The following is a 22,505-nucleotide window of genomic DNA, read 5'->3' on the forward strand; positions in this document are numbered from 1 at the left end:
CATCTCTAATTGCAGCTCCTGTCATTGGCCCATCCATTCGACTGAAAGTAAACGGGGATCTTTAGCCCACTGTAAGATTCCCGTGTTGGGGATTTTACCATAAACACTGTGCCAGGTTCCAATGGCTGACATTCCTGCAGGATCCAAGGGAGGAGCAATGTGAGCAGCTGGGTATCTGAGGAGCCTGCGAGAGAGCTCCTCACCTGGCCTAGTACCTCCAGCCCAAAGGCAAACAGCCTGGCTCTCTGCTCAGCTTGGGCATGGCCCTGCTATGGAGTCAGCTGAGCCACAAGTTCATGGGCTCTGTTTGCAATGGCCTCTTCTTTAGTGTCAAGGCCTGTCAGTACTCTCTTGCTGGAAACCCTTTGTGAGATCTTCATGTGGGCTGCCTTCCCCGCAGCCTTCGTGGTCCTGTGAACACACAGGAAAGCTGCCCTTTCACCACCCATGACTGCTCTCCCTGTAGCACACCAGCGGTCTGCCACAGTGTTGTGGGTTCTGGGGCCATGGCAGGCACCAGCTAGGTTAAATGTCATGTGATCAGTCTAGTGCTTAGCTCTGTGCTTCCAGCACCCTAGAGAGGAAGCATTGTCTAGTGGTTAGACCGGGGGGCTGGGACTCAAGAGATCTTGATTCTGTCCTCGACTGCGCCACTGCCTTGCTGTGTGACCCTGAGCAAGTCACTTCACCTCTTTGTGCTGGCTACAATAGTATTCCTCCACCTCGGTGGGAGGCTTAGCTCATTAATGCCTGGAGAGTACTGAGGTCCTCCAAAGGAGCCAGTGGCGGGCTGAGAGTCAGCAGCCCCCTCCCTGCAGAGCCTATGGCTAATGTCAGACTGTGCAGAAGGGAGGGGGGATGCTTCCGTTTAGACCTAGTTTTTAAATGGCCCTTTGGGGAATGCCATGGAGTAACAAACTACAGGCCACAATGCCCCTTGCTCCCTTGGTCTGGGCTTTTTTGGATTTTAGTTATTTATTCTTTTCTTTTTCTTTTAATTTTCTCGGTGCCTTTCTTCCTTTCTCCTCTGGGGTGTAACGTTTTCACGCACAGATGTCTCTTCGCTCTGCCCGGCGGCGCTGGTCCATACAAGCAATTAACGACTTCTCGGTACTGTGCGCTGTGCTAATGCTCTCCTTCCCTTACCCTGTCTTCTGCCCAAGAATAAAGCACTCCCTGCCTGACCTAGGATAACCTGAACAATAGGCTGTTCCGTTATTAGACCCAGTGCCAGGAAGGGGGAGATGGGGTCATGGAGTAGGGGAGTTGCACTATACACCTAAAAGAGTCCAGAGAATCAAATGTGGTAACACTTCCGAATGGGCAGTAGCATCTGTAGGGACACAGATCCCAAATCGTAAGAGTATAATAGTGGGCTTGTCTGATCCAGCCTTCGGATCATGAAAAGGCTGCTGAGGGAGATCAGAGAGGCTAATAACATAGTAAAAAAGGATGTACTTTACTTTCAAGAAGTAAAGGGAGCAGTTAAGGAGGCTAAGGACATTGCAGAAAAGCTAAATGATTTTTTTGCACCACTGTGAGGATCTGCGAGTCTTGAACCCAGGCCCATGGGCGCTCAGGCCACTGCTGGATCCACACCACCACCTAACAGCTCTACTACTGACTGGAGAATTGGGAGCCCTCCACTAAAGTTACTGTCCAGAGGGACCTGATGGGAGTAGCTCATGAGTATGCTATTTAAGCTAGAAAGAGATACAGGAAGTTCTGTGCAACAGGGTGGATCCTGGCTTGCTGCTACAGACCCTGCCACTTGACTCTGGCCTCGTCCCCAGTTCCTGACTTTGACCTTCCCTATTTCTAGCCCCTTGCTCCAGTTCCTGAATCCTGTCGCCCTGGTGACTGACTGCTCTGGCTCCAATGGCTATGGCTCTTTGGTTTCTGACTGAGCACTGGTGCACCTGTTTCCTGTCTGACCCTGCCTCCAGCTTTCAGCTCCAACACCTGACTCCGACATACCCATTGGCCTCTGGTTCCTAAAAACTGCAGTGATCACCAGGCCAGACCGCCCACATCCCAGTCACTGGTATCAGTCTTCCACAGACCCTGACAATCAGTCAAAACAACCGAGGAGGAGGGGTCCCGTCTGTCCCAGGTCTCCTCTTTTTAGTTAAGGACAGGAGGTCACAGGTGGAGATTTCAAAGATGTGCCGGAACAAATTGCTAAAGAGCAGCAAGTCTCCTGGACTTCGCAGCATCATCCAACCATATTGGAAGAAAAATTCACTTAAAAAGGAAGTGGTTAAGCTGCTGACAAAAACCTGCCATCTCATGAAAATCAGCTGCTGGTTTTTAATTCAGTAGAATTGTTACCCTTCGGTCATAGAATCATAGAATATTAGGGTTGGGAGAGACCTCAGGAGGTCATCTAGTCCAACCTCCTGCTCAAAGCAGGACCAAATCCCCAACTAAATCATCCCAGCCAGGGCTTTGTCAAGCCAGGCCTTAAAAACCTCTAAAGATGGAAAATCCACCACCTCCCTAGGTAACCCATTCCAGTGCTTCATCACCTTCCTAGTGAAATAGTGTTTCCTAATCTCCAACCTAGACCTCTACCACTGCAACTTGAGATCATTGCTCCTTCTTCTGTCATCTGCCACCACTGAGAACAGCCGATCTCCATCCTCTTTGGAACCCACCTTCAGGTAGTTGAAGGCTGCTATCAAATCCCCCCTCACTCTTCTGCAGACTAAATAAGCCCAGTTCTCTCAGCCTCTCCTCAGAAGTCATGTGCCCCAGCCCCCTAATCATTTTTGTTGCCCTCCGCTAGACTCTCTCCAATTTGTCCACATCCTTTCTGTAGTGTGGGGGGGGACCAAAACTGGACACAGTACTCCAGGTGTGGCCTCACCAGTGCCGAATAGAGGGGAATAATCACGTCCCTCAATCTGCTGGTAATCCTACTAATGCAGCCCAATATGCCGTTGGCCTTCTTGGCAACAAGGGCACACTGTTGACTCATATCCAGCTTCTCTTCCACTGTAACCCCTAGGTCCTTTTCTGCAGAACTGCTGCTTAGCCAGTCAGTCCCCAGTCTGTAGCAGTGCATGGGATTCTTACTTCCTAAGTGCAGGACTCTGCATTTGTCCTTGTTGAACCTCATCAGATTTCTTTTGGCCCAATCCTCCAATTTGTCTAGGTCCCTCTGGACCCTATCCCTACTATCCGGTGTATCTACCTCTCCCCCCAGTTTAGTGTTATCTGCGAATTTGCTGAGGGTGCAATTCATCCCATCATCCAGATCATTAATCAAGATATTGAACAAAACTGGCCCCAGGACCAACCCGCGACCCGTGGGGAAGTCCGCTTGATACCGGCTGTCAACTAGACAATGAGCCGTTGATCACTACCCGTTGAGCCTGAAATCTAGTCAGCTTTCTACCTATCTTTAAAAAAGAAGTAGGGATTATTTGGGGAATCATAGAATCATAGAATTCAAGATCAGAAGGGACCATTATGATCATCTAGTCTGACCTCCTGCAAGATGCAGGCCACATAAGCCGATCCACCCACTCTTTTAGCAAGCGACCCCTGCCCCATGCTTCGGAGGAAGGCGAAAAACCTCCAGGGCCACTGCCAATCTGCCCTGGAGGAAAATTCCTTCCCGACCCCAAATATGGCGGTCAGCTGAACCCCGAGCATGCGGGCAAGACTCTCCAGCCATACCCTCTGGAAAAGGTTAAGAATATCATATCATTGACCCATTGTACTATTTACCAGTGTGGCACTTAAATGACCTATTGACTAAGCCCATTATCCTATCATACCATCTCCTCCATAAACTTATCTAGCTTAATCTTAAAGTCATAGAATCATAGAATCTCAGGGTTGGAAGGGACCTCAGGAGGTCATCTAGTCCAACCCCCTGCTCAAAGCAGGACCAAACCCAACTAAATCATCCCAGCCAGGGCTTTGTCAAGCCTGACCTTAAAAACCTCTAAGGAAGGAGATTCCACTACCTCCCTAGGTAACCCATTCCAGTTCTTCACCACCCTACTAGTGAAAAAGTTTTTCCTAATATCCAACCTAAACCTCCCCCTCTGCAACTTGAGACCATTACTCCTTGTTCTGTCATCTTCTACCACTGAGAACAGTCTAGATCCATCCTCTTTGGAACCCCCTTTCAGGTAGTTGAAAGCAGCTATCAAATCCCCCCTCATTCTTCTCTTCTGCAGGCTAAACAATCCCAGTTCCCTCAGCCTCTCCTCATAAGTCATGTGCTCCAGCCCCCTAATCATTTTTGTTGCCCTCCGCTGGACTCCCTCCAATTTATCCACATCCTTCTTGTAGTGTGGGGCCCAAAACTGGACACAGTACTCCAAATGAGGCCTCACCAGTGCTGAGTAGAGGGGGATGATCTCATCCCTTGATCTGCTGGAAATGCCCCTACTTATACAACCCAAAATGCCATTAGCCTTCTTGGCAACAAGGGCACACTGTTGACTCATATTCAGCTTTTTGTCCACCGTAACCCCTAGGTCCTTTTCTGCAGAACTGCTACCCAGCCATTCGGTCCCTAGTCTGTAGCAGTGCATGGGATTCTTCCGTCCTAAGTGCAGGACTCTGCACTTGTCCTTGTTGAACCTCATCATATTTCTTTTGGCCCAATCCTCTAATTTGTCTAGGTCCCTCTGTATCCTATCCCTACCCTCCAGCGTATCAACCACTCCTCCCAGTTTAGTGTCATCTGCAAACTTGCTAAGGGTGCAGTCCACACCATCCTCCAGATCGTTAATGAAGATATTGAACAAAACCGGCCCCAGCACCGACCCTTGGGGCACTCCACTTGATACCGGCTGCCATCTAGACATGGAACCATTGATCACTACCCGTTGAGCCCGACCATCTAGCCAGTTTTCTATCCACCTTACCGTCCATTCATCCAGCCCAGACTTCTTTAACTTGCTGGCAAGAATACTGTGGGAGACTGTATCAAAAGCTTTGCTAAAATCCAGAAATAGTACATCCACTGCTTTCCCCTCATCCACAGAGCCGGTTATCTCGTCATAGAAGGCAATTAGGTTAGTCAGGCATGACTTGCCCTTGGTGAATCCATGCTGACTGTTCCTGATCACTTTCCCCTCCTTTAAGTGGTTCAGGATTGATTCCTTGAGGACCTGTTCCATGATTTTTCCAGGGACTGAGGTGAGACTGACTGGCCTGTAGTTCCCTGGATCTTCCTTCTTCCCTTTTTTAAAGATGGGCACTACATTAGCTTTTTTCCAGTCATCCGGGACCTCCCCCGATCGCCATGATTTTTCAAAGATAATGGCCAATGGCTCTGCAATCTCATCGGCCAACTCCTTTAGCACCCTCGGATGCAGCGCATCCGGCCCCATGGACTTGTGCTCGTCCAGCTTTCCTAAATAGCCCCGAACTACTTCTTTCTCCACAGAGAGCTGGTCACCTCCTCCCCATACCGTGCTGCAGAGTGCAGCTGTCTGGGAGCTGACCTTGTCTGTGAAGACAGAGGCAAAAAAAGCATTGAGTACACTAGCTTTCTCCACATCCTCTGCCACTAGGTTCCCTCCCTCATTCAGCAAGGGGCCCACACTTTCCTTGACTTTCTTCCTGTTGCTAACATACCTAAAGAAACCCTTCTTGTTACTCCTAACATCTCCGGCTAGCTGCAACTCCAAGTGTGATTTGGCCTTCCTGATTTCACACCTGCATGCCTGGACAATACTTTTATACTCCTCCCTGGTTATTTGTCCAATCTTCCACTTCTTGTAAGCTGTTCTTTTGTGTTTAAGACGAGCAAGGATTTCACTGTTAAGCCAAGCTGGTCGCCTGCCATATTTACTTCTCTTCCTACACATCGGGATGGTTTGTTCCTGCAACCTCAATAAGGTTTCTTTGAAATACAGCCAGCTTTCCTCGACTCCCCCGTCATGTTATTCTCCCAGGGGACCTTGCCCATCAGTTCCCTGAGGGAGTCGAAGTCTGCTTTTCTGAAGTCCAGGGTCTCTGTTCTACTGCTTTCCCTTTTTCCTTGTGTCAGGATCCTGAACTCGACCATCTCATGGTCACTGCCCCCCAGGTTCCCATCCACTATTGCTTCCTCTACTATTTCTTCCCTGTTTGTGAGCAGCAGGTCAAGAAGAGCTTTTCCCCTAGTTGGTTCCTCCAGCACTTGCACCAGGAAATTGTCCCCTACACTTTCCAGAAACTTCCTAGATTGTCTGTGCACCGCTGTATTGCTCTCCCAGCAGATATCGGGGTGATTAAAGTCACCCATGAGAACCAGGGCCTGTGATCTAGCAACTTCTGTTAGTTGCTGGAAGAAAGCCTCATGGAGGTCCTTCGCCCCCACTGTTTCCCTCGGTAGGCTGTTCCAGTATTGCACTCCCCTGATGGTTAGAAACCTTCGTCTAATTTCAAGCCTAAATTTCCTGACTGACAATTTATATCCGTTTGTCCTCGTGTCCACATTAGCACTGAGCTGAAATAATTCCTCTCCTTCCCTGGTATTTATCCCTCTGATATATTTAAAGATTGCAATCATATCTCCTCTTATCCTTCTTTTGGTTAAGGAAAACAAACCGAGCTCCTCAAGTTTCCTTTCATACGACAGGCCTTCCATTCCTCGGATCATTCTAGTGGCCCTTCTTTGTACCCGTTCCAGTTTGAATTCATCCTTCTTAAACATGGGAGACCAAAACTGCACACAATACTCCAAATGAGGTCTCACCAACGCCTTATATAACGGGACTAGCACCTCCTTATCCCTACTAAAAATACCTCACCTAATGCATCCCAAGACCGCATTGGCTTTTTTAACGGCCACATCACATTGCCTACTCATAGTCATCCTACGATCAACCAGGACTCCTAGGTCCTTCTCCTCCTCCGTTACTTCCAACTGGTGCGTCCCTAGCCTATAACTAAAATTCTTGTTAGTCATCCCTAAATGCATAACCTTACACTTCTCACTATTGAATTTCATCCTGTTACTTATACTCCAGTTTACAAGGTCATCCAAATCTCCCTGGAGGATATCCCGATCCTTTTCCGAATTGGCAATACCTCCCAACTTGGTGTCATCCGCAAACTTTATCAGCCCACTCCTACTCTTGGTTCCCAGGTCAGCAATAAATAGATTGAATAAAATCGGACCCAAAACCGAACCTTGAGGAACTCCACTGGTAACCCCCCTCCAACCCGACAGTTCCCCCTTTAGTACTACCCTCTGCAGTCTCCCCTTTAACCAGCTCCTTATCCACCTCTGGATTTTTATTTCGATCCCCATATTTTCCAATTTAACCAATAATTCCTCATGCGGTACCGTATCAAACGCCTTACTGAAATCCAGATATATTAGATCCACCGCATTTCCCTTGTCTAAAAAATCTGTTACTTTCTCAATGACAGAGCAGTAATCCATATTTCAGTACTGGGTACCTGGTTGAGCTCTAGTTAAAACTATAATTATGGTACAGCTAGGGGAACATGATACGATAATGACAGACCAGCATGGCTTTTGTAAAGGAAAATTGTACCTCCGTAATCTACCACAACTCTATAAATGTATCAACAAAATAGTGGCTGAAAGAGAATAGAAAGACACAATTAATTTGGACTTTCCAAAAGCCTTTGACAGAGTCCTTTGCAAGAGGCTATTAAGGAAGCCAATGTTCTGAAAGGGTGAGAAATAAAGTTTTGCCGTGGATCAGCAGCTAAGACAGAAAACTGAGCTAGGGAAAAATGGCCAGTTTTCAACATGGCAAAAGTTTTAGTGAGATGCTCCAAAGTTCTATCCTCAGGCCAGTTTATTTATCAATTTATTTATCAATGATTTGGAAAAGGGAGTGAGTAGTGAGATGTCAAAATGTGTGGATAACAACTCATCTAAACAATGATGGAGGACAGGGGAAGAGGAACCTAATTTGAGTGAGGAACTACAGAGGGACCTAACCAAGCTCGGTGCCTGTTCAGCACAACAACAGGTGGAAGGAATTTCATGATGAGAGAATCAAAGTAATGCTCACTGAAAGGAATCATCTGAACTGAGGAGTGCAGAGTGAAATATAATCGCTCAGGAAGCAGACATGGGCATCACTGAGGACAATGCAATGGAAACTTCTGCTCAATATGCAGCAGTCACAATGGCTGGGTGCGAAAAGAATAATGCTACCCATACTATTAAGGCATTCTAGAAATCAGTCTACCAAAATTATAAACAGAAAAGTAGACACCTTCGAAAATAAGTGTCAGAAAAATTCTGAGTGTTGGTTGGAAAGACTTCATCACCAACATAGAAATCTGAGAAATTACTCACCAACATCTCATTTCCACTAGAATTAGAAAAGCCCTGGTTGTATCTGGGGCATGTACTTTGGATGCCAAGAGACAAACTCCCCTGGGAAGCTGTCAAGTGGAAAGCAGCTGCTGTGAGGAAACGCGGGCACCCCAGGGAGAGGAGAGAGCAGACCAGTCAATTTCACCGAGCGGAATAGCAGAGACTAGATTCCACTCTGTGCACCAGGATTGGCACAGGAACGATGTCATGTAATGATTGTATAAATCAATAGCTTGCCCTCACCTGGAAAACTGTGTTCTGTGCCAGTCACCCTGCCACAAAAAAGATACAGAAGAAACTGAAGGGGTTTTTGAAGACAGGCAGCTAAAATAGAGCCGTGAGGGGAATTCCATGTATGTTTAGTTTGAGAGAGGAGATGACATGATGGTGGGATACAAAACAATGCCCCATATGGAAAAGGTGAATTACTTTGTGTCGTAACCAAGAGCTGGGGACAGTCAGTGAAACCCCATAAGCAAATGTAAAACTGATAAAAGAAAATACTTTTATGCACCACATAACTATCATGTGGCCTTTCTTGCCACCAGAGATCATTGAGACTGAGAGTCTGAGAGCTTATTAGGATAATGAGACTATCCACCGATTAATGAGAGAGACACCAAAACCTCCTGCTTCAGGGCAGGAACCAGCCACTAATTGATGAGAGTCGGGAAGAAATCGTCCCCAAATGGACAGGTTCTTCCGTAATTGCCCACTTGGGATTTCTTGCCCCTTCCTTGGAAGCTGCTGGGACTGGCTACCAGGGCAGACGTTGCAAATAGAAATTCTTAATGTTGCGGAGAAGCTTGTTCTAAAAACCTGGCAGTGTGGTGGTCAGGCAGGTTTCAGACACCAGTAATTGGAGTTAACTGGGGTTTGTTGTTCAAAATACAAGGAGTTTTCAGCAAGAAAGCCTTGACAAACACACTGCACCCCACTGGGGATTTCATCAGAAGCAGCTTGAACCTGATCTGGAGCTTGGTGAACTTAATCCTTGGCATTCTCCCCCCTTTCTATCACTCCACTCCATTAAAACAAATGTAACCCTTGAACCTCTCTCTCTCGCGCGTGCTCCTACATTTCACGGGGCTACCTAAAACACTGCCTGTGTCAGCAGGATCCCGAGGTGAGACATGAATGTTCAGTAGCTAAGAATCCCCATTCCAAGAGGAGCATGCAGGATTTTGTAACCCACTCTGCTGATTATGCAGGGATAATTGTAGTTGCTACAAGCAGTCAGTGGCTTATTCTTGGGCTGTCTGTTTCTGCATTGAACCCATTTACTGCCATCATCACCTCAGATTGCAGCAAATGGCGCCTTCGGGCTAGCTGTGCAGTCATTTCCTAGGGCTGTTCTCCACAGCCACCCCCCTCCCTGTGACTGTCTGAACACTCTTGGTTCCTTCCTCCTGATGCTCAGAGGAGCTGAAGAATCTCAATTCACTGTCACTGGCTATTTCCTTTCTCTCCTGCCTCTCCTCTTGGGCTCTCTGAAGCAGCTGAGGAGTTGCAGTTCCCACTGGCTTGGATTCTAGATTGCATGAAGGAGGGCTAGAAAGGTTGGGGACAAATGACCCAAATTTTCCACCTGCAGCTTCAAGTGCAATGGGGGCAGGCTCATTAATTGACAGTTGAGCGCCACCCATTATGTTCCCAGCCTCTTTAAACCTGAGCAACCAATTGCTGGCTGGTGTGTCATGAAGGTGGTGGGGTGCCATCAACCTGTGGCAGAGCCCCAGGGAGAAGCACATTTTCTATGCCTCTGGAATGCTGTGGAAAGAGGGGTGTCTTTAAACCACAGAGGCAAATTCTCCCCGGAAAACAAGTTGAGCAAAAGGGGAGATGGAACCTTGTGTGTCTTTTTCCCAAGCCCCTGTGGAACGACAGACTCAAACGCAGGATACTTCTGGCCTCTGGTAACCCTGCCTCAAAAGTGTCCAAACATTGCCCACCTGAGGGCTACTCTTGTGGTTTGCCAGAAATCATTTGGACCAAGGTGAAACATCACCTGGGACCTGCAGTCTCCATGGTCTTCACCTCCCTATTACAGGTGAAGGTTGATATGGCTCATGTTTGGCTGCCCACGCCAAGGCTGACATCTCCTGCTGGTTCCTTGGCTTTCTGTCCTACTGCCACTGATTGATTGAAGCAAACAGGACTTTTAATTGGACCAGTCTCACAAAAATGGGGCTGTGTGGATCTGCACAGGCGCAGCTCCGGGGTGTGGGGTGGCGGTGGCAGAACCTGTAGCGTAGGCAAGGTGTATGGGTTTTTTTGTAACCATCACTAGTGGAGCTAGGCCAGTGACCAATCCTGGGTCCAAATTGTGCGAGTATGTAGACAGCCCTCATCCAAGGGAAGGGGGAAGATTTGATTGCCAGGCCCATCAATCAGTTAATGTCTTCATTGTTTCGCCTGGTGCCCTGCTGACGCCTAGCAGTGTAAATGATCCATTCGTGGAGTATGTCATTCTTCCATCCTCATCTTCCTCCTCCCCCCCAAAGTTACTTGTTTACTTGTGGAAACTGCTGTGTTTTGTCCATGTTCTGAGTCTCCAAAATGCCTCCCTGAGGCAGGCGGGGTTTGAATCGGCTCTCAGTGACAGAAGGACAGTGTGTGTATGTGTTTCAGAGGAACGTACCTCAGTCTGGGAAAATTGTCCATCTGTGAGTGCTGAGGAGCCCACGGAATCCTCTCCCCTGCTGGGGCCAACTAGTAAACAGGTGGCCACTAGGTGGCACACTGCTCTCCAGAGTACTCTGCTGGCACACCTCCGCCGGAGTCAGTGGCATTACACCTGCAGAGAACGGGCCCTGCACCTGCAAACCTGAGTTCAAATGTCACTCTGCTCCCTTCTGACACAAAGGAAAGGAGTTTCCTGGCCAACGCTGCATGGGGCACAGAGTGGGGAAGCATGCTGGCCCTTCAAAGTGCACCTGCCACACTCACTGCACATAGCATGCTATAGCACAACACATGTTCTCCGTTTCTTCCCCTCTCCCATACACACACTAACGGCTACCTGCTGTAAAACATAGATACTTCTGTGGGTATCCTCCAAACAGATCCAGCCTGCTCTGGGAAGTCTATGGGCATTTCCCATGGACTCCAATGAGAACAGCGTCTGGCCCACAACATATTATTGATCAGTTTCAGGGAGCAGTTCAAGGAACTAGCAGACTCAAGGCAAGCCCTGCATATCAGAGAGGACACTGGCCCACACCCTACAGTATGATCCCACTCAGAGATTAATTCTGATGCTTTTAGGAACAAATACACAATGCTGTTGAATATCAAAACTTCTGCTCCAATTTTCAGGGGTTTGCACAGCTGGACATAAGGGCAGAGCCGTGGTAGCTGGATTTTCAGAGGTGCTGAGCAGCACCTACAGCCCCCTTTGATGTAAATGCTCAGTGCCTCTGAATATCAGATCATACCTGTGCAGGCTACAGAAGTATGGATGGGGCTTTGAAAAGCACCCATGTCCGCCTCATTGAAAATTAATGGGATATTTGCTCCTATGTCACCCTGACCTTAAATCCCATCCTAGATTCCCTTTTTAAAACGAGTCTCTCCTTCACTTACCTGCCAGAGCAGGTCTAGACCCTCAGGGCTCTGTCTCACCTGTGCTGTATCACCAGGTAAGGAGCATGTATTCCTTCTTGGTTCTGTGTGGCAGGTTCTAGTGATGGCCTCAGCTGCTGCACGGCAAAATCCAGAGTCAGTAAGGGAGGAATTAATTTTAAATGACCTTTAAAAATCAAGTGCCTGTGTGTGTAATTGTTAAGGCTGCCCAGTATGTTCCTGTGCAGTCAGTGCGCATTCAGCAGACCCTTGCTGTTTCACTGTGTTCACCAAGACAGCTGTTGCCCATCTCGGATTTACCAGGAAGCAAAGGCATAATCTGAGAACATCACAGGATGTACTTTGTTCACCTTAGCCCTGCGTAGCAGCCAGTGCCTCCTGCAAGACATTGCTCCAGTCCCTTCATCTGGTTGGGCCACTGCATGCACTAACTCCCCCCGCTCCCCCCGAAGTGGTGGGCTAACAAGCTGAGGAGCTGGGAGAGGCCAGGAAACTGGCCATCTAAAATAATTGATGTGGCTGGCCCAAGTAGTTTTATGCATCTTGGCATAAAGGGTGAAAACTCTGTGGCCATTTGGGGGAATGCTTGGCCTCCTCGCTGCGTCTCCTCACCAGCCTCCCACAGCAGTTTGGGTACAGCTGGAAATTAGCTGGTTAGAGTGGCAACTGCCTACTGCTGTAGGAAATTCCTGGGCTCCTTTGATTGAGTGTTGCCATCAGGCAGCCAGCTCTTCTTGTTCTCAGACAGAAGTGTTGGCGAATGCTGTAGACAAGGAGGCACTGGAATCCAATTCAGTCCCACCCTGGTCCTAGACAGTGACACACACAGGACCCATTAGAACTAGGTGGAAGAGACATCATCATGTCAGCGTCTCCCTGTGACTCTGATCTGAAGCTAGCAGCAAATACAGGACCTCCTCCCACACACCTTTGCTCAGAGCTCTTGCTGAAGTCAGTGGTGGTCCTGTGTGCAGTGGGCTCATGGGACCAGACCCAGAACCATTAAAGATATTTTACTGGTCCTTCTGCCAGCCTTTCTGCATATTATTGGCTTGCTGGGTATTGATTTCTTTTTACTGCCTCCCCCCCTCTAATTTGTAAAATCCTCTCAAGCGTGTGTGTTGGCCCTTGAGCTTGCTGACTTGCCTGCCTTTCACTTTCTAGAGATGGAGACACTTGTTCTCCTGGGCATGTCATTAATGTTCTTCGGGGGTAACACACAGCCTTTGGAAGGCATGGGGAGGTGCTTGCATTACTCCTGATGCTGATGCATTGTTCCTGCCCTGATAACAGCTGCTGTTTTCCTCCCTCAGTAACTTGTTGCCATCTATTCTGCAGAAATCAAGGAGATGGAAAAGCAAGCGTGAGGGGACAGATGCCAACAACCGACCTATTAAAGCTGCTGGCAAAGTCATCATACAGGATATCTCCTGTCTGCTTCCTGTGCACAAATCGCTAGGGGAGCAGTACATGTGAGTACACAGCCCTATCTCCAGGGCCGGCTCTAGGCACCAGCGTCCCATGTGCTCGGGGCGGCTCTTTTCAAGGGGCGGCATTGCGGTTTTTGCTTCGGCGGCGACGCTCTGGCTTTTTGCTTGGGGCGGCAAAAAACCTGGAGCCAGCCCTGCCTATCTCTAGCCCCAAACTAAGGCGGCTCCTAATACCATTGCTGTGCTCTGCAGTGTTGAAATCAGTCAACATCTTGTTCCACTGAGCACCCATTCTTCACCTCTTGCATCACTCCCATGGTGTCCCTGTCTACCTAGGAGAGATGGCTTCTTTCCCAAAACCTTCTGGAAGGGATGCGTGGTGAAGGAAATACGTGGGAATGTATTTGATTGTAGGTCTACACATCACCTCCAGCCCTAGCAGCTGAAGATTGTATATATGGCTGTTGGAGGACTTCATCTGAAACAAACATTGTGAGCATGGGCCCTTTTCACAGGGGTGCATGTTAAGGGAGAATTCCAAAGGGCTGCTTTCAGAATGAGCTTTTGCCCCTTGTTTTGTTACAATGGATGATGAGGCCTTGAAGTCTGTCTGTCTGTCTATCTCTCTATCCCCATCCAGCCCCCATCTATCTATCTATCCATCCCCATCCACCCCCCCTCTATCTATCTATCCATCCCCATCTATCTATCTCCATCCACCCCCCCCATCTATCTATCTATCCATCTATCCAGATCCACCCCCCCATCTATCTATCTATTTATCCCCATCCACCCCCCCTCTATCTATCTATCCCCATCCATCCATCCATCCCCATCCACCCCCCCTCTATCTATCTATCCATCCCCATCTATCTATCTATCCATCCCCATCCACCCCCATGTATCTATCTACCTATCTATCCCCATCCATCCATCCATCTATCCATCCCCATCCACCCCCCCCTCTATCTATCTATCCATCCCCATCCACCCCCCCATCTATCTATCCATCCCCATCCACCCCCCCTCTATCTATCTATCCATCCCCATCCACCCCCCCTCTATCTATCCATCCCCATCTATCTATCCCCATCCACCCCCCCATCTATCTATCTATCCATCCCAATCCACCCCCCCTCTATCTATCTATCCCCATCCACCCATCCATCCATCCCCATCCACCCCCCCTCTATCTATCTATCCATCCCCATCTATCTATCTATCCATCCCCATCTATCTATCCATCCCCATCCACCCCCCCCATCCATCTATCTATCCATCCCCATCCACCCCCCATGTATCTATCTACCTATCTATCCCCATCCATCCATCCATCTATCTATCTATCCCCATCCATCTATCTATCTATCCCCATCCATCTATCTATCTATCCCCATCCATCTATCTATCTATCCCCATCCATCTATCTATCTATCCCCATCCATCCATCTATCTATCTATCCCCATCCATCCATCTATCTATCCATCCCCATCCATCCATCTATCTATCCATCCCCATCCATCCATCTATCTATCCATCCCCATCCATCCATCTATCTATCCATCCCCATCCATCCATCTATCTATCCATCCCCATCCACCCATCTATCTATCCATCCCCATCCACCCATCTATCTATCTATCCAGATCCACCCCCCATCTATCTATCCATCTATCCAGATCCACCCCCCCTCTATCTATCCATCTATCCAGATCCACCCCCCCTCTATCTATCTATCCATCCCCATCTATCTATCCATCCCCATCCACCCCGCCTCTATCTATCTATCCATCCCCATCTATCTATCCATCCCCATCCACCCCCCTCTATCTATCTATCCATCCCCATCTATCTCTCTATCCCCATCCACCCCCCCATCTATCCATCTATCCATCCCCATCCACCCCCCCATCTATCTATCCCCATCCACCCCCCCATCTATCCATCTATCCATCCCCATCCACCCCCCTATCTATCTATCCCCGTCCACCCCCCTATCTATCTATCCCCGTCCACCCCCCCTCTATCTATCTATCCCCATCCACCCCCCTCTATCTATCTATCTATCTATCTATCTATCTATCTATCTATCTATCTATCCCCCCCTCTATCTATCTATCTATCTGTCCATCCCAATCCACCCCATCTATCTATCTTTCTATCTATCTATCCATCTATCTATTTATCCATCCCCATCCATCTCTCTATCTATCCATCCCCATCCACCCATCCATCTCTCTATCTATCTATCCATCCCCATCCACCCATCCATCTCTCTATCTATCTATCCATCCCCATCCACCCCCCCTCTATCTATCTATCTATCCCCATCCATCCACCCCCCTCTATCTATCTATCTATCCCCATCCATCCACCCCCCTCTATCTATCTATCTATCCCCATCCATCCACCCCCCTCTATCTATCTATCTATCCCCATCCATCCACCCCCCTCTATCTATCTATCTATCTATCCCCATCCGCCCCCCATCCATCTATCTATCTATCCCCATCCACCCCCCATCCATCTATCTATCTATCCCCATCCACCCCCCATCCATCTATCCATCCCCATCCACCCCCCATCCATCTATCCATCCCCATCCACCCCCCTCTATCTATCCATCCCCATCCACCCCCCTCTACCTATCTATCTATCTATCCCCATCCACCCCCATCTATCTATCTATCCCCATCCACCCCCCATCTATCTTTCTATCCCCATCCACCCCCCATCTATCTATCTATCTATCCCCATCCACCCCCATCTATCTATCTATCCCCATCCACCCCCCATCTATCTATCTATCCCCATCCACCCCCCCATCTATCTATCCCAATCCACCCCACTCTATCTATCCATCCCCATCCACCCCCCTCTATCTATCTATCTATCCATCCCTATCCACCCCCCATCTATCTATCTATCTATCCCCATCCACCCCCCATCCATCTATCTATCCATCCCCATCTACCCCCCATCCATCTATCTATCCATCCTCATCTACCCCCCATCCATCTATCTATCCATCCCCATCCACCCCCCATCCATCTATCTATCCATCCCCATCCACCCCCCATCCATCTATCTATCCATCCCCATCCACCCCCCATCCATCTATCCATCCCCATCCACCCCCCATCCATCTATCCATCCCCATCCACCCCCCATCCATCTATCCATCCCCATCCACCCCCCTCTATCTATCTATCTATCCTCATCCACCCCCCTCTATCTATCTATCCCCATCCACCCCCCCTCTATCTATCCATCCCCATCCACCCCCCATCTATCTATCTATCCCCATCCACCCCCCATCTATCTATCTATCCCCATCCACCCCCCATCTATCTATCTATCCCCATCCACCCCCCATCTATCTATCTATCTATCCCCATCCACCCCCCCATCTATCTATCCCCATCCACCCCACTCTATCTATCCATCCCCATCCACCCCCCTCTATCTATCTATCTATCCATCCCTATCCACCCGCCATCTATCTATCCATCCCCATCTACCCCCCATCCATCTATCTATCCATCCCCATCTACCCCCCATCCCTCTATCTATCCATCCCCATCCACCCCCCATCCATCTATCTATCTATCCCCATCCACCCCCCATCTATCTATCCATCCCCATCCTCCCCCCATCTATCTATCTATCCCCATCCACCCCCCATCTATCTATCTATCTATCCCCATCCACCCCCCATCTATCTATCTATCCCCATCCACCCCCCATCTATCTATCTATCTATCCCCATCCACCCCCCCATCTATCTATCCCAATCCACCCCACTCTATCTATCCATCCCCATCCACCCCCCTCTATCTATCTATCTATCCATCCCTATCCACCCCCCATCTATCTATCTATCTATCCCCATCCACCCCCCATCCATCTATCTATCCATCCCCATCCACCCCCCATCCATCTATCTATCCATCCCCATCCACCCCCCATCCATCTATCTATCCATCCCCATCCACCCCCCATCCATCTATCTATCCATCCCCATCCACCCCCCATCCATCTATCTATCCATCCCCATCTACCCCCCATCCATCTATCCATCCCCATCCACCCCCCATACATCTATCCATCCCCATCCCCCCCCCATCCATCTATCCATCCCCATCCACCCCCCATCCATCTATCTATCCCCATCCACCCCCCATCTATCTATCTATCCCCATCCACCCCCCATCTATCTATCTATCCCCATCCACCCCCCATCTATCTATCTATCCCCATCCACCCCCCATCTATCTATCTATCCCCATCCACCCCCCATCTATCTATCTATCTATCCCCATCCACCCCCCCATCTATCTATCCCAATCCACCCCACTCTATCTATCCATCCCCATCCACCCCCCTCTATCTATCTATCTATCCATCCCTATCCACCCGCCATCTATCTATCCATCCCCATCCACCCCCCATCCATCTATCTATCCATCCCCATCCACCCCCCATCCATCTATCTATCCATCCCCATCCACCCCCCATCCATCTATCTATCCATCCCCATCCACCCCCCATCCATCTATCTATCCATCCCCATCCACCCCCCATCCATCTATCTATCCATCCCCATCCACCCCCCATCCATCTATCCATCCCCATCCACCCCCCATCCATCTATCCATCCCCATCCACCCCCCATCTATCTATCTATCTATCTATCCTCATCCACCCCCCATCCATCTATCTATCCATCCCCATCCACCCCCCATCCATCTATCTATCCATCCTCATCCACCCCCAATACATCTATCTATCCATCCCCATCCACCCCCCATCCATCTATCTATCCATCCCCATCCACCCCCCATCCATCTATCTATCCATCCCCCCCCACCCCCCATCCATCTATCTATCCATCCATCCCCATCCACCCCCCTATCTATCTATCCGACGAAGTGGGTATTCACCCACGAAAGCTCATGCTCCAATACGTCTGTTAGTCTGTAAGGTGCCACAGGACTCTTTGCTGCTTTTACAGATAATTTGTAAATGGGGCAGCCCCAGATGGCTATCAGCTTCTGGGTACAAGAACAAATCTCAGCTCCACATTGCACCAGTAGTTGTCACCATGGTAATAACTCTTTGGTGGTGGACCATCTCAGGACGACTGTCTCAGCAGATCCTGCTATTTGCCGTTGGATTGGAATGGGACACTGTGCAGTGGGCAGTCTGTTAGGGCAGCTGGCTGGCATGCAGTCGGATGTCTCTTAATGACTGTGGAGGGAATGCTGATCGGTCTGACCCTGCAATGTGATTAGGGAGTTCTGTCCAGTGGTGTGAACCATAACCAACCCTCCCTTGATAAATAGCATGTCAGTAAGAGATAAGCCCTCTCTTTCTTTTTCAGTCTGAACGTCAGTAACATTCAGGAGACCTGCCAGAAGAATGCCTCCTCAGCCTTGGCAGTTGGACGTAGGGATCTCGTCCAGGTATTGGGCATGCCCTTTATCTAGAGCACAGCAGCTGAATGGGATGCCTTAGCGAATACGTTATTCTTGCCTTGTCATTCTCATGCCATTATCCTGGATTTCAAGGGCATGGCTGGGTCACTGGGGTGCAGCAGTCACTCCAGAGACCATCTGGAAGAGTTATGACAAGTCCTCCCTGGTAACTGGGGCAGAAGCACTGACACTTTGTAACATCTCATTGAGAAATCCCTGGCCAGGCCAGCAAATGGTTCGTTTCATATCCTTTGCCAAACCAGCTGAGATGACTAAGTGCTCTGAGAATTTCTCATAGGCCAAGATAGACACAGGGCATGCTACTTTGTTACATGCATCAAAATCACTGCAGCCACTGAAAGCATTTTGGCAAGAGGAACTCTCTCTTTCTTCTACCTGTGGGGCTCGTAATAATAGAGACGATTATGGCTGTTCTGTGCCATAATCTGAATACAAAAGGCAGACAGCCTGTGCCCCAAAGACCTTACAATCTAATACTGTTTTGAGTATTGAGACATTTTCCTTTTCTCTATCACGCTGCTTACTTTGCCCTGGATTCCACAGGGGCAGTGAAAACAAACTAGTTTCAGTTTCATTTTGTTTGTACTCTGTTATTTTCAGATTCTTCTACTTTAGCAGGATGGTCTGAAGTTTGTGTTGCAAACCCTGCAGCAAAATGTTGTATCTTTAAACAGCTACATTATTTCATTTGATTCTCTTTAAGTTCATACAAATGTTTCAATTTTCAGCTTTTAAAAAAAACTTTTAAAAACCTAAATGGTGTTCCTTAAATATAAACCACAAACATTTTCTGATTCACTTTATGTAAATATTAAAAGGATCAATAGCACGTCATAGGAAAGGCTAATTCCTAGAAGGGTTTACCAGCTGATTGCTGCACCACTTTCTCATTTCATTCCTCCACCTGCACTGCAACATTACAGAAATGTCCTGCTCCTCAGCTGAGACCTGGAGCCCCGAGCTGCAGCATGACAATTTCTCAATGTCCCCTTATGAGCCTGCTTTGTACGAATTACCCAGCTTTCCCCTGGCCCCTATGGTTTGCTCCTTCGCTCAGGGCCTGCTTTGCTTCTGTACTTCAGTTTCCCTCCTTTCCAATCTCTCCAGGTCCCACAGTGCTGCCACATTCCTGAAATTCCCTGTCTGTGTTTCTTTGCACTTTTGTGTTTCTTTCCCATGTTCTCAGCTCTCATGTCCTGTATCTTAGCTGCTGCTGCCTTTCTAACACCTCCCTCCCTACCCTCCTCCTTTTCTGTGACATTCTGTAGTCAGTGGTTCACCCTCAGCTAGAATACTGTGTGCAGTTCTGGTCACCCCACCTCACAAGGATATAGCAGAAAACCTAGCGAGGGGTTAAAGACTGGTGATAAGAGTGATTGAGTCCTAGAGAGGTGTCTATGTGGAGAGAGACTGAAAAAGTCTGGGATTGTTTAGTTTAGAAGGGAGACAAATCAGAGGGGATGTGATAGAGATATACAAAATAATGAATGGGGTAGGTATAGAGATGGCAAATCAGGTGCTCCTCATGCACAGTAAAAGAACAAGAAGCATTTAATAAAACTGAAAGGCAGCAAATTAAAAACTGATCAAAGGTCATGTGTGTTTATATGTTATAGTTCACCTGTGGAACTCATTGACACAGTGTCACAGAGGTCAAGAGTGTCATCAGATTATAAAAATCAGTTTAGACACTTATTGATAAAGAAAACCTCCCACTTCCTGGCATAAGCCAACCTCGAAATGAGGGGGGGGGGTTAAGAAGAAACGCCTTCTATCAGCCATTTTTTCCATAATTGTCCCCTAGGGAGCTTCTTGCACATTGCACTGAAGCATTTGGTGCCGGCCGCTGTCACAGACAGGCTAATACACTAGATGGACCCCAGGTCTGGTCTGTCAGTGGGGATCCCTCCCCAACAGCTAACTCTGCTTTTCTGCAGCTAAGAGGTAGCAAGTTGGTTGATATGACTGATTGATTCTCCATTATTATAGAGCCCAACTCCAAAACCATCAGGGCTTGGCTGATTCTGGGGCCTCTAGAAAATCAGCTGTACCTGTTAAGAAAGAATTCTGCCATTATTGAATCTTGCATGCGTGATTACAGTGCGGGGTCAGAGCCCTCAGTGCAGGTGAATTTCTGTTTCTAGTTGTCGTTCATGCTGTTCCTCTTGTATCTGTCCAGGTCTGGTCACTGGCTACGGTAGCCACGGATCTCTGTCTTGGACCGAAGTCTGACCCGGATTTGGAGACACCCTGGGCCCAACATCCATTTGGACGTCAGCTCCTGGAGTCCCTGTAGGTCTCTGAAAGCTCAAAGCAGGGGCAGGGGTAGTCTCTGGAGCAGAGCTGTTCCCAGCTGAAAGTTGTAGGGTCTTGTTTCAGCTGCTTGCTAAGCCCAGCGACTTTGAGCTAGATCCTGCCTAAAGGCTGATGCAGGGATAATCAGTGCATAGCCTCTAGTCGTGGAGTTCTCTAGCACTTTGTGTGACTGCCCTCACCTTTAATGTGGGGGGAGACTGTCCATCTCCATCATGAGATACACATTCATAGGACAAAAGAGGGAAGCCACAAATCTGTTTATTGCAAATAGGAGGCAGCCCTGGCACTCATGAAGTGACCACCTGCCCTTTGGCTGAGCTAAGATTAGCTTCTCCTGCTCTGATGTGATGTTTATGGTACAGTATGAGGTGCTCCAAGACATCTGGCTTGACTAGCACGGAGGAGGCCTGATGTAAGAGGGAACTGCCGCTTTTATCCAGGATTATTTTCCTCGCCCCCTTCCAACTGTCTTGATTTGGCTGCCAGTTTAACAATCAAATTCCCTGCTGTTGCTCCAAGTGCAAACTATTTCCTGTCATCCAGAGAGCCTTCTGGTAGCTACCTCCATTAAGGCCTGATTCACACTCAGCCCTCTTGCACAACAAATTACCTACTCTTGACATTGATCTGAATTTGTTCGGATAGGAAGAGTTGATAGCCGATACTAATCTGTTCCAAAGCTTAGAACCTGCTTTGAGTTGCTTTGCTGACAGCTCTGCCAAACCTGCTACATGGACTCTGCCCTAGTTCTGCCCTGGTGTGAGGCAGGTATGGGAAAGAGGGACAGTCCATTCCTATAGCCATCCTCTAACCAGTGCCAATCTCCAACCTATGCCTGCCCTTCACTCCCTTTGTTGGTGCTGCTCTTACGTTTGGCTGGGAGGAAGCATCTGTTGTTTGTATTGCAGCAAAACCTGTGGCTGCCAGTCAGAAAGCAGGGCCATGCTGTGCTAGGCACTGTACAGACACACAGTCAGAAGATAGTCCCTGCCCCAAAGAGCCTGCAGTCTATGTTATCACCTGACACAACAGGTGGATGAGGCAAACGGGAGGAGGGAGAAAGGAAGCGGGAGATAACTACATCAGTCAAACTATAATAAGCAGAGATCTTGGTTCACTGTCTGCCTTGCCATGAACAGTTATCCCCACTAATTCACCTCGTTTGGCCTCTTGACAGTGGCCAAATCTGTTATCTCTGTCTTGGGTACCAGTGTATTCATAGGACATGGCACAATCTCTGCATGTCAAAATAGATAAAATTCACCTCAAACCCGCATTCATCACCCATTAATTCTCCTGCTTGTAGAGTGCAGAGTGCACACTTTGGATCTCCCATTTCCAGAAAGACCCATCTCCTG

The 22,505-nt window shown here is 48.5% G+C and overlaps 1 protein-coding gene across 6 annotated transcripts in view; it reads left to right on the plus strand.

The window, feature by feature from the left end:
- WDR59 (WD repeat domain 59) overlaps positions 1-22,505 on the plus strand; it is a 117,468-nt gene that overhangs the window by 73,361 nt on the left and 21,602 nt on the right. For all 6 annotated transcript variants that reach the window (XM_044986898.1, XM_044986899.1, XM_044986897.1 and 3 more), the window contains 3 exons: positions 13,241-13,374; positions 18,717-18,798; positions 21,011-21,123. In XM_044986898.1, coding sequence (XP_044842833.1) covers positions 13,241-13,374; positions 18,717-18,798; positions 21,011-21,123 — 329 coding nt within the window. The remainder of the gene's footprint in view (positions 1-13,240; positions 13,375-18,716; positions 18,799-21,010; positions 21,124-22,505) is intronic.

The sequence above is a fragment of the Mauremys mutica genome, chromosome 14, assembly GCF_020497125.1.
Source record: "Mauremys mutica isolate MM-2020 ecotype Southern chromosome 14, ASM2049712v1, whole genome shotgun sequence".
Classification (NCBI taxonomy): Eukaryota; Metazoa; Chordata; order Testudines; family Geoemydidae; genus Mauremys; species Mauremys mutica.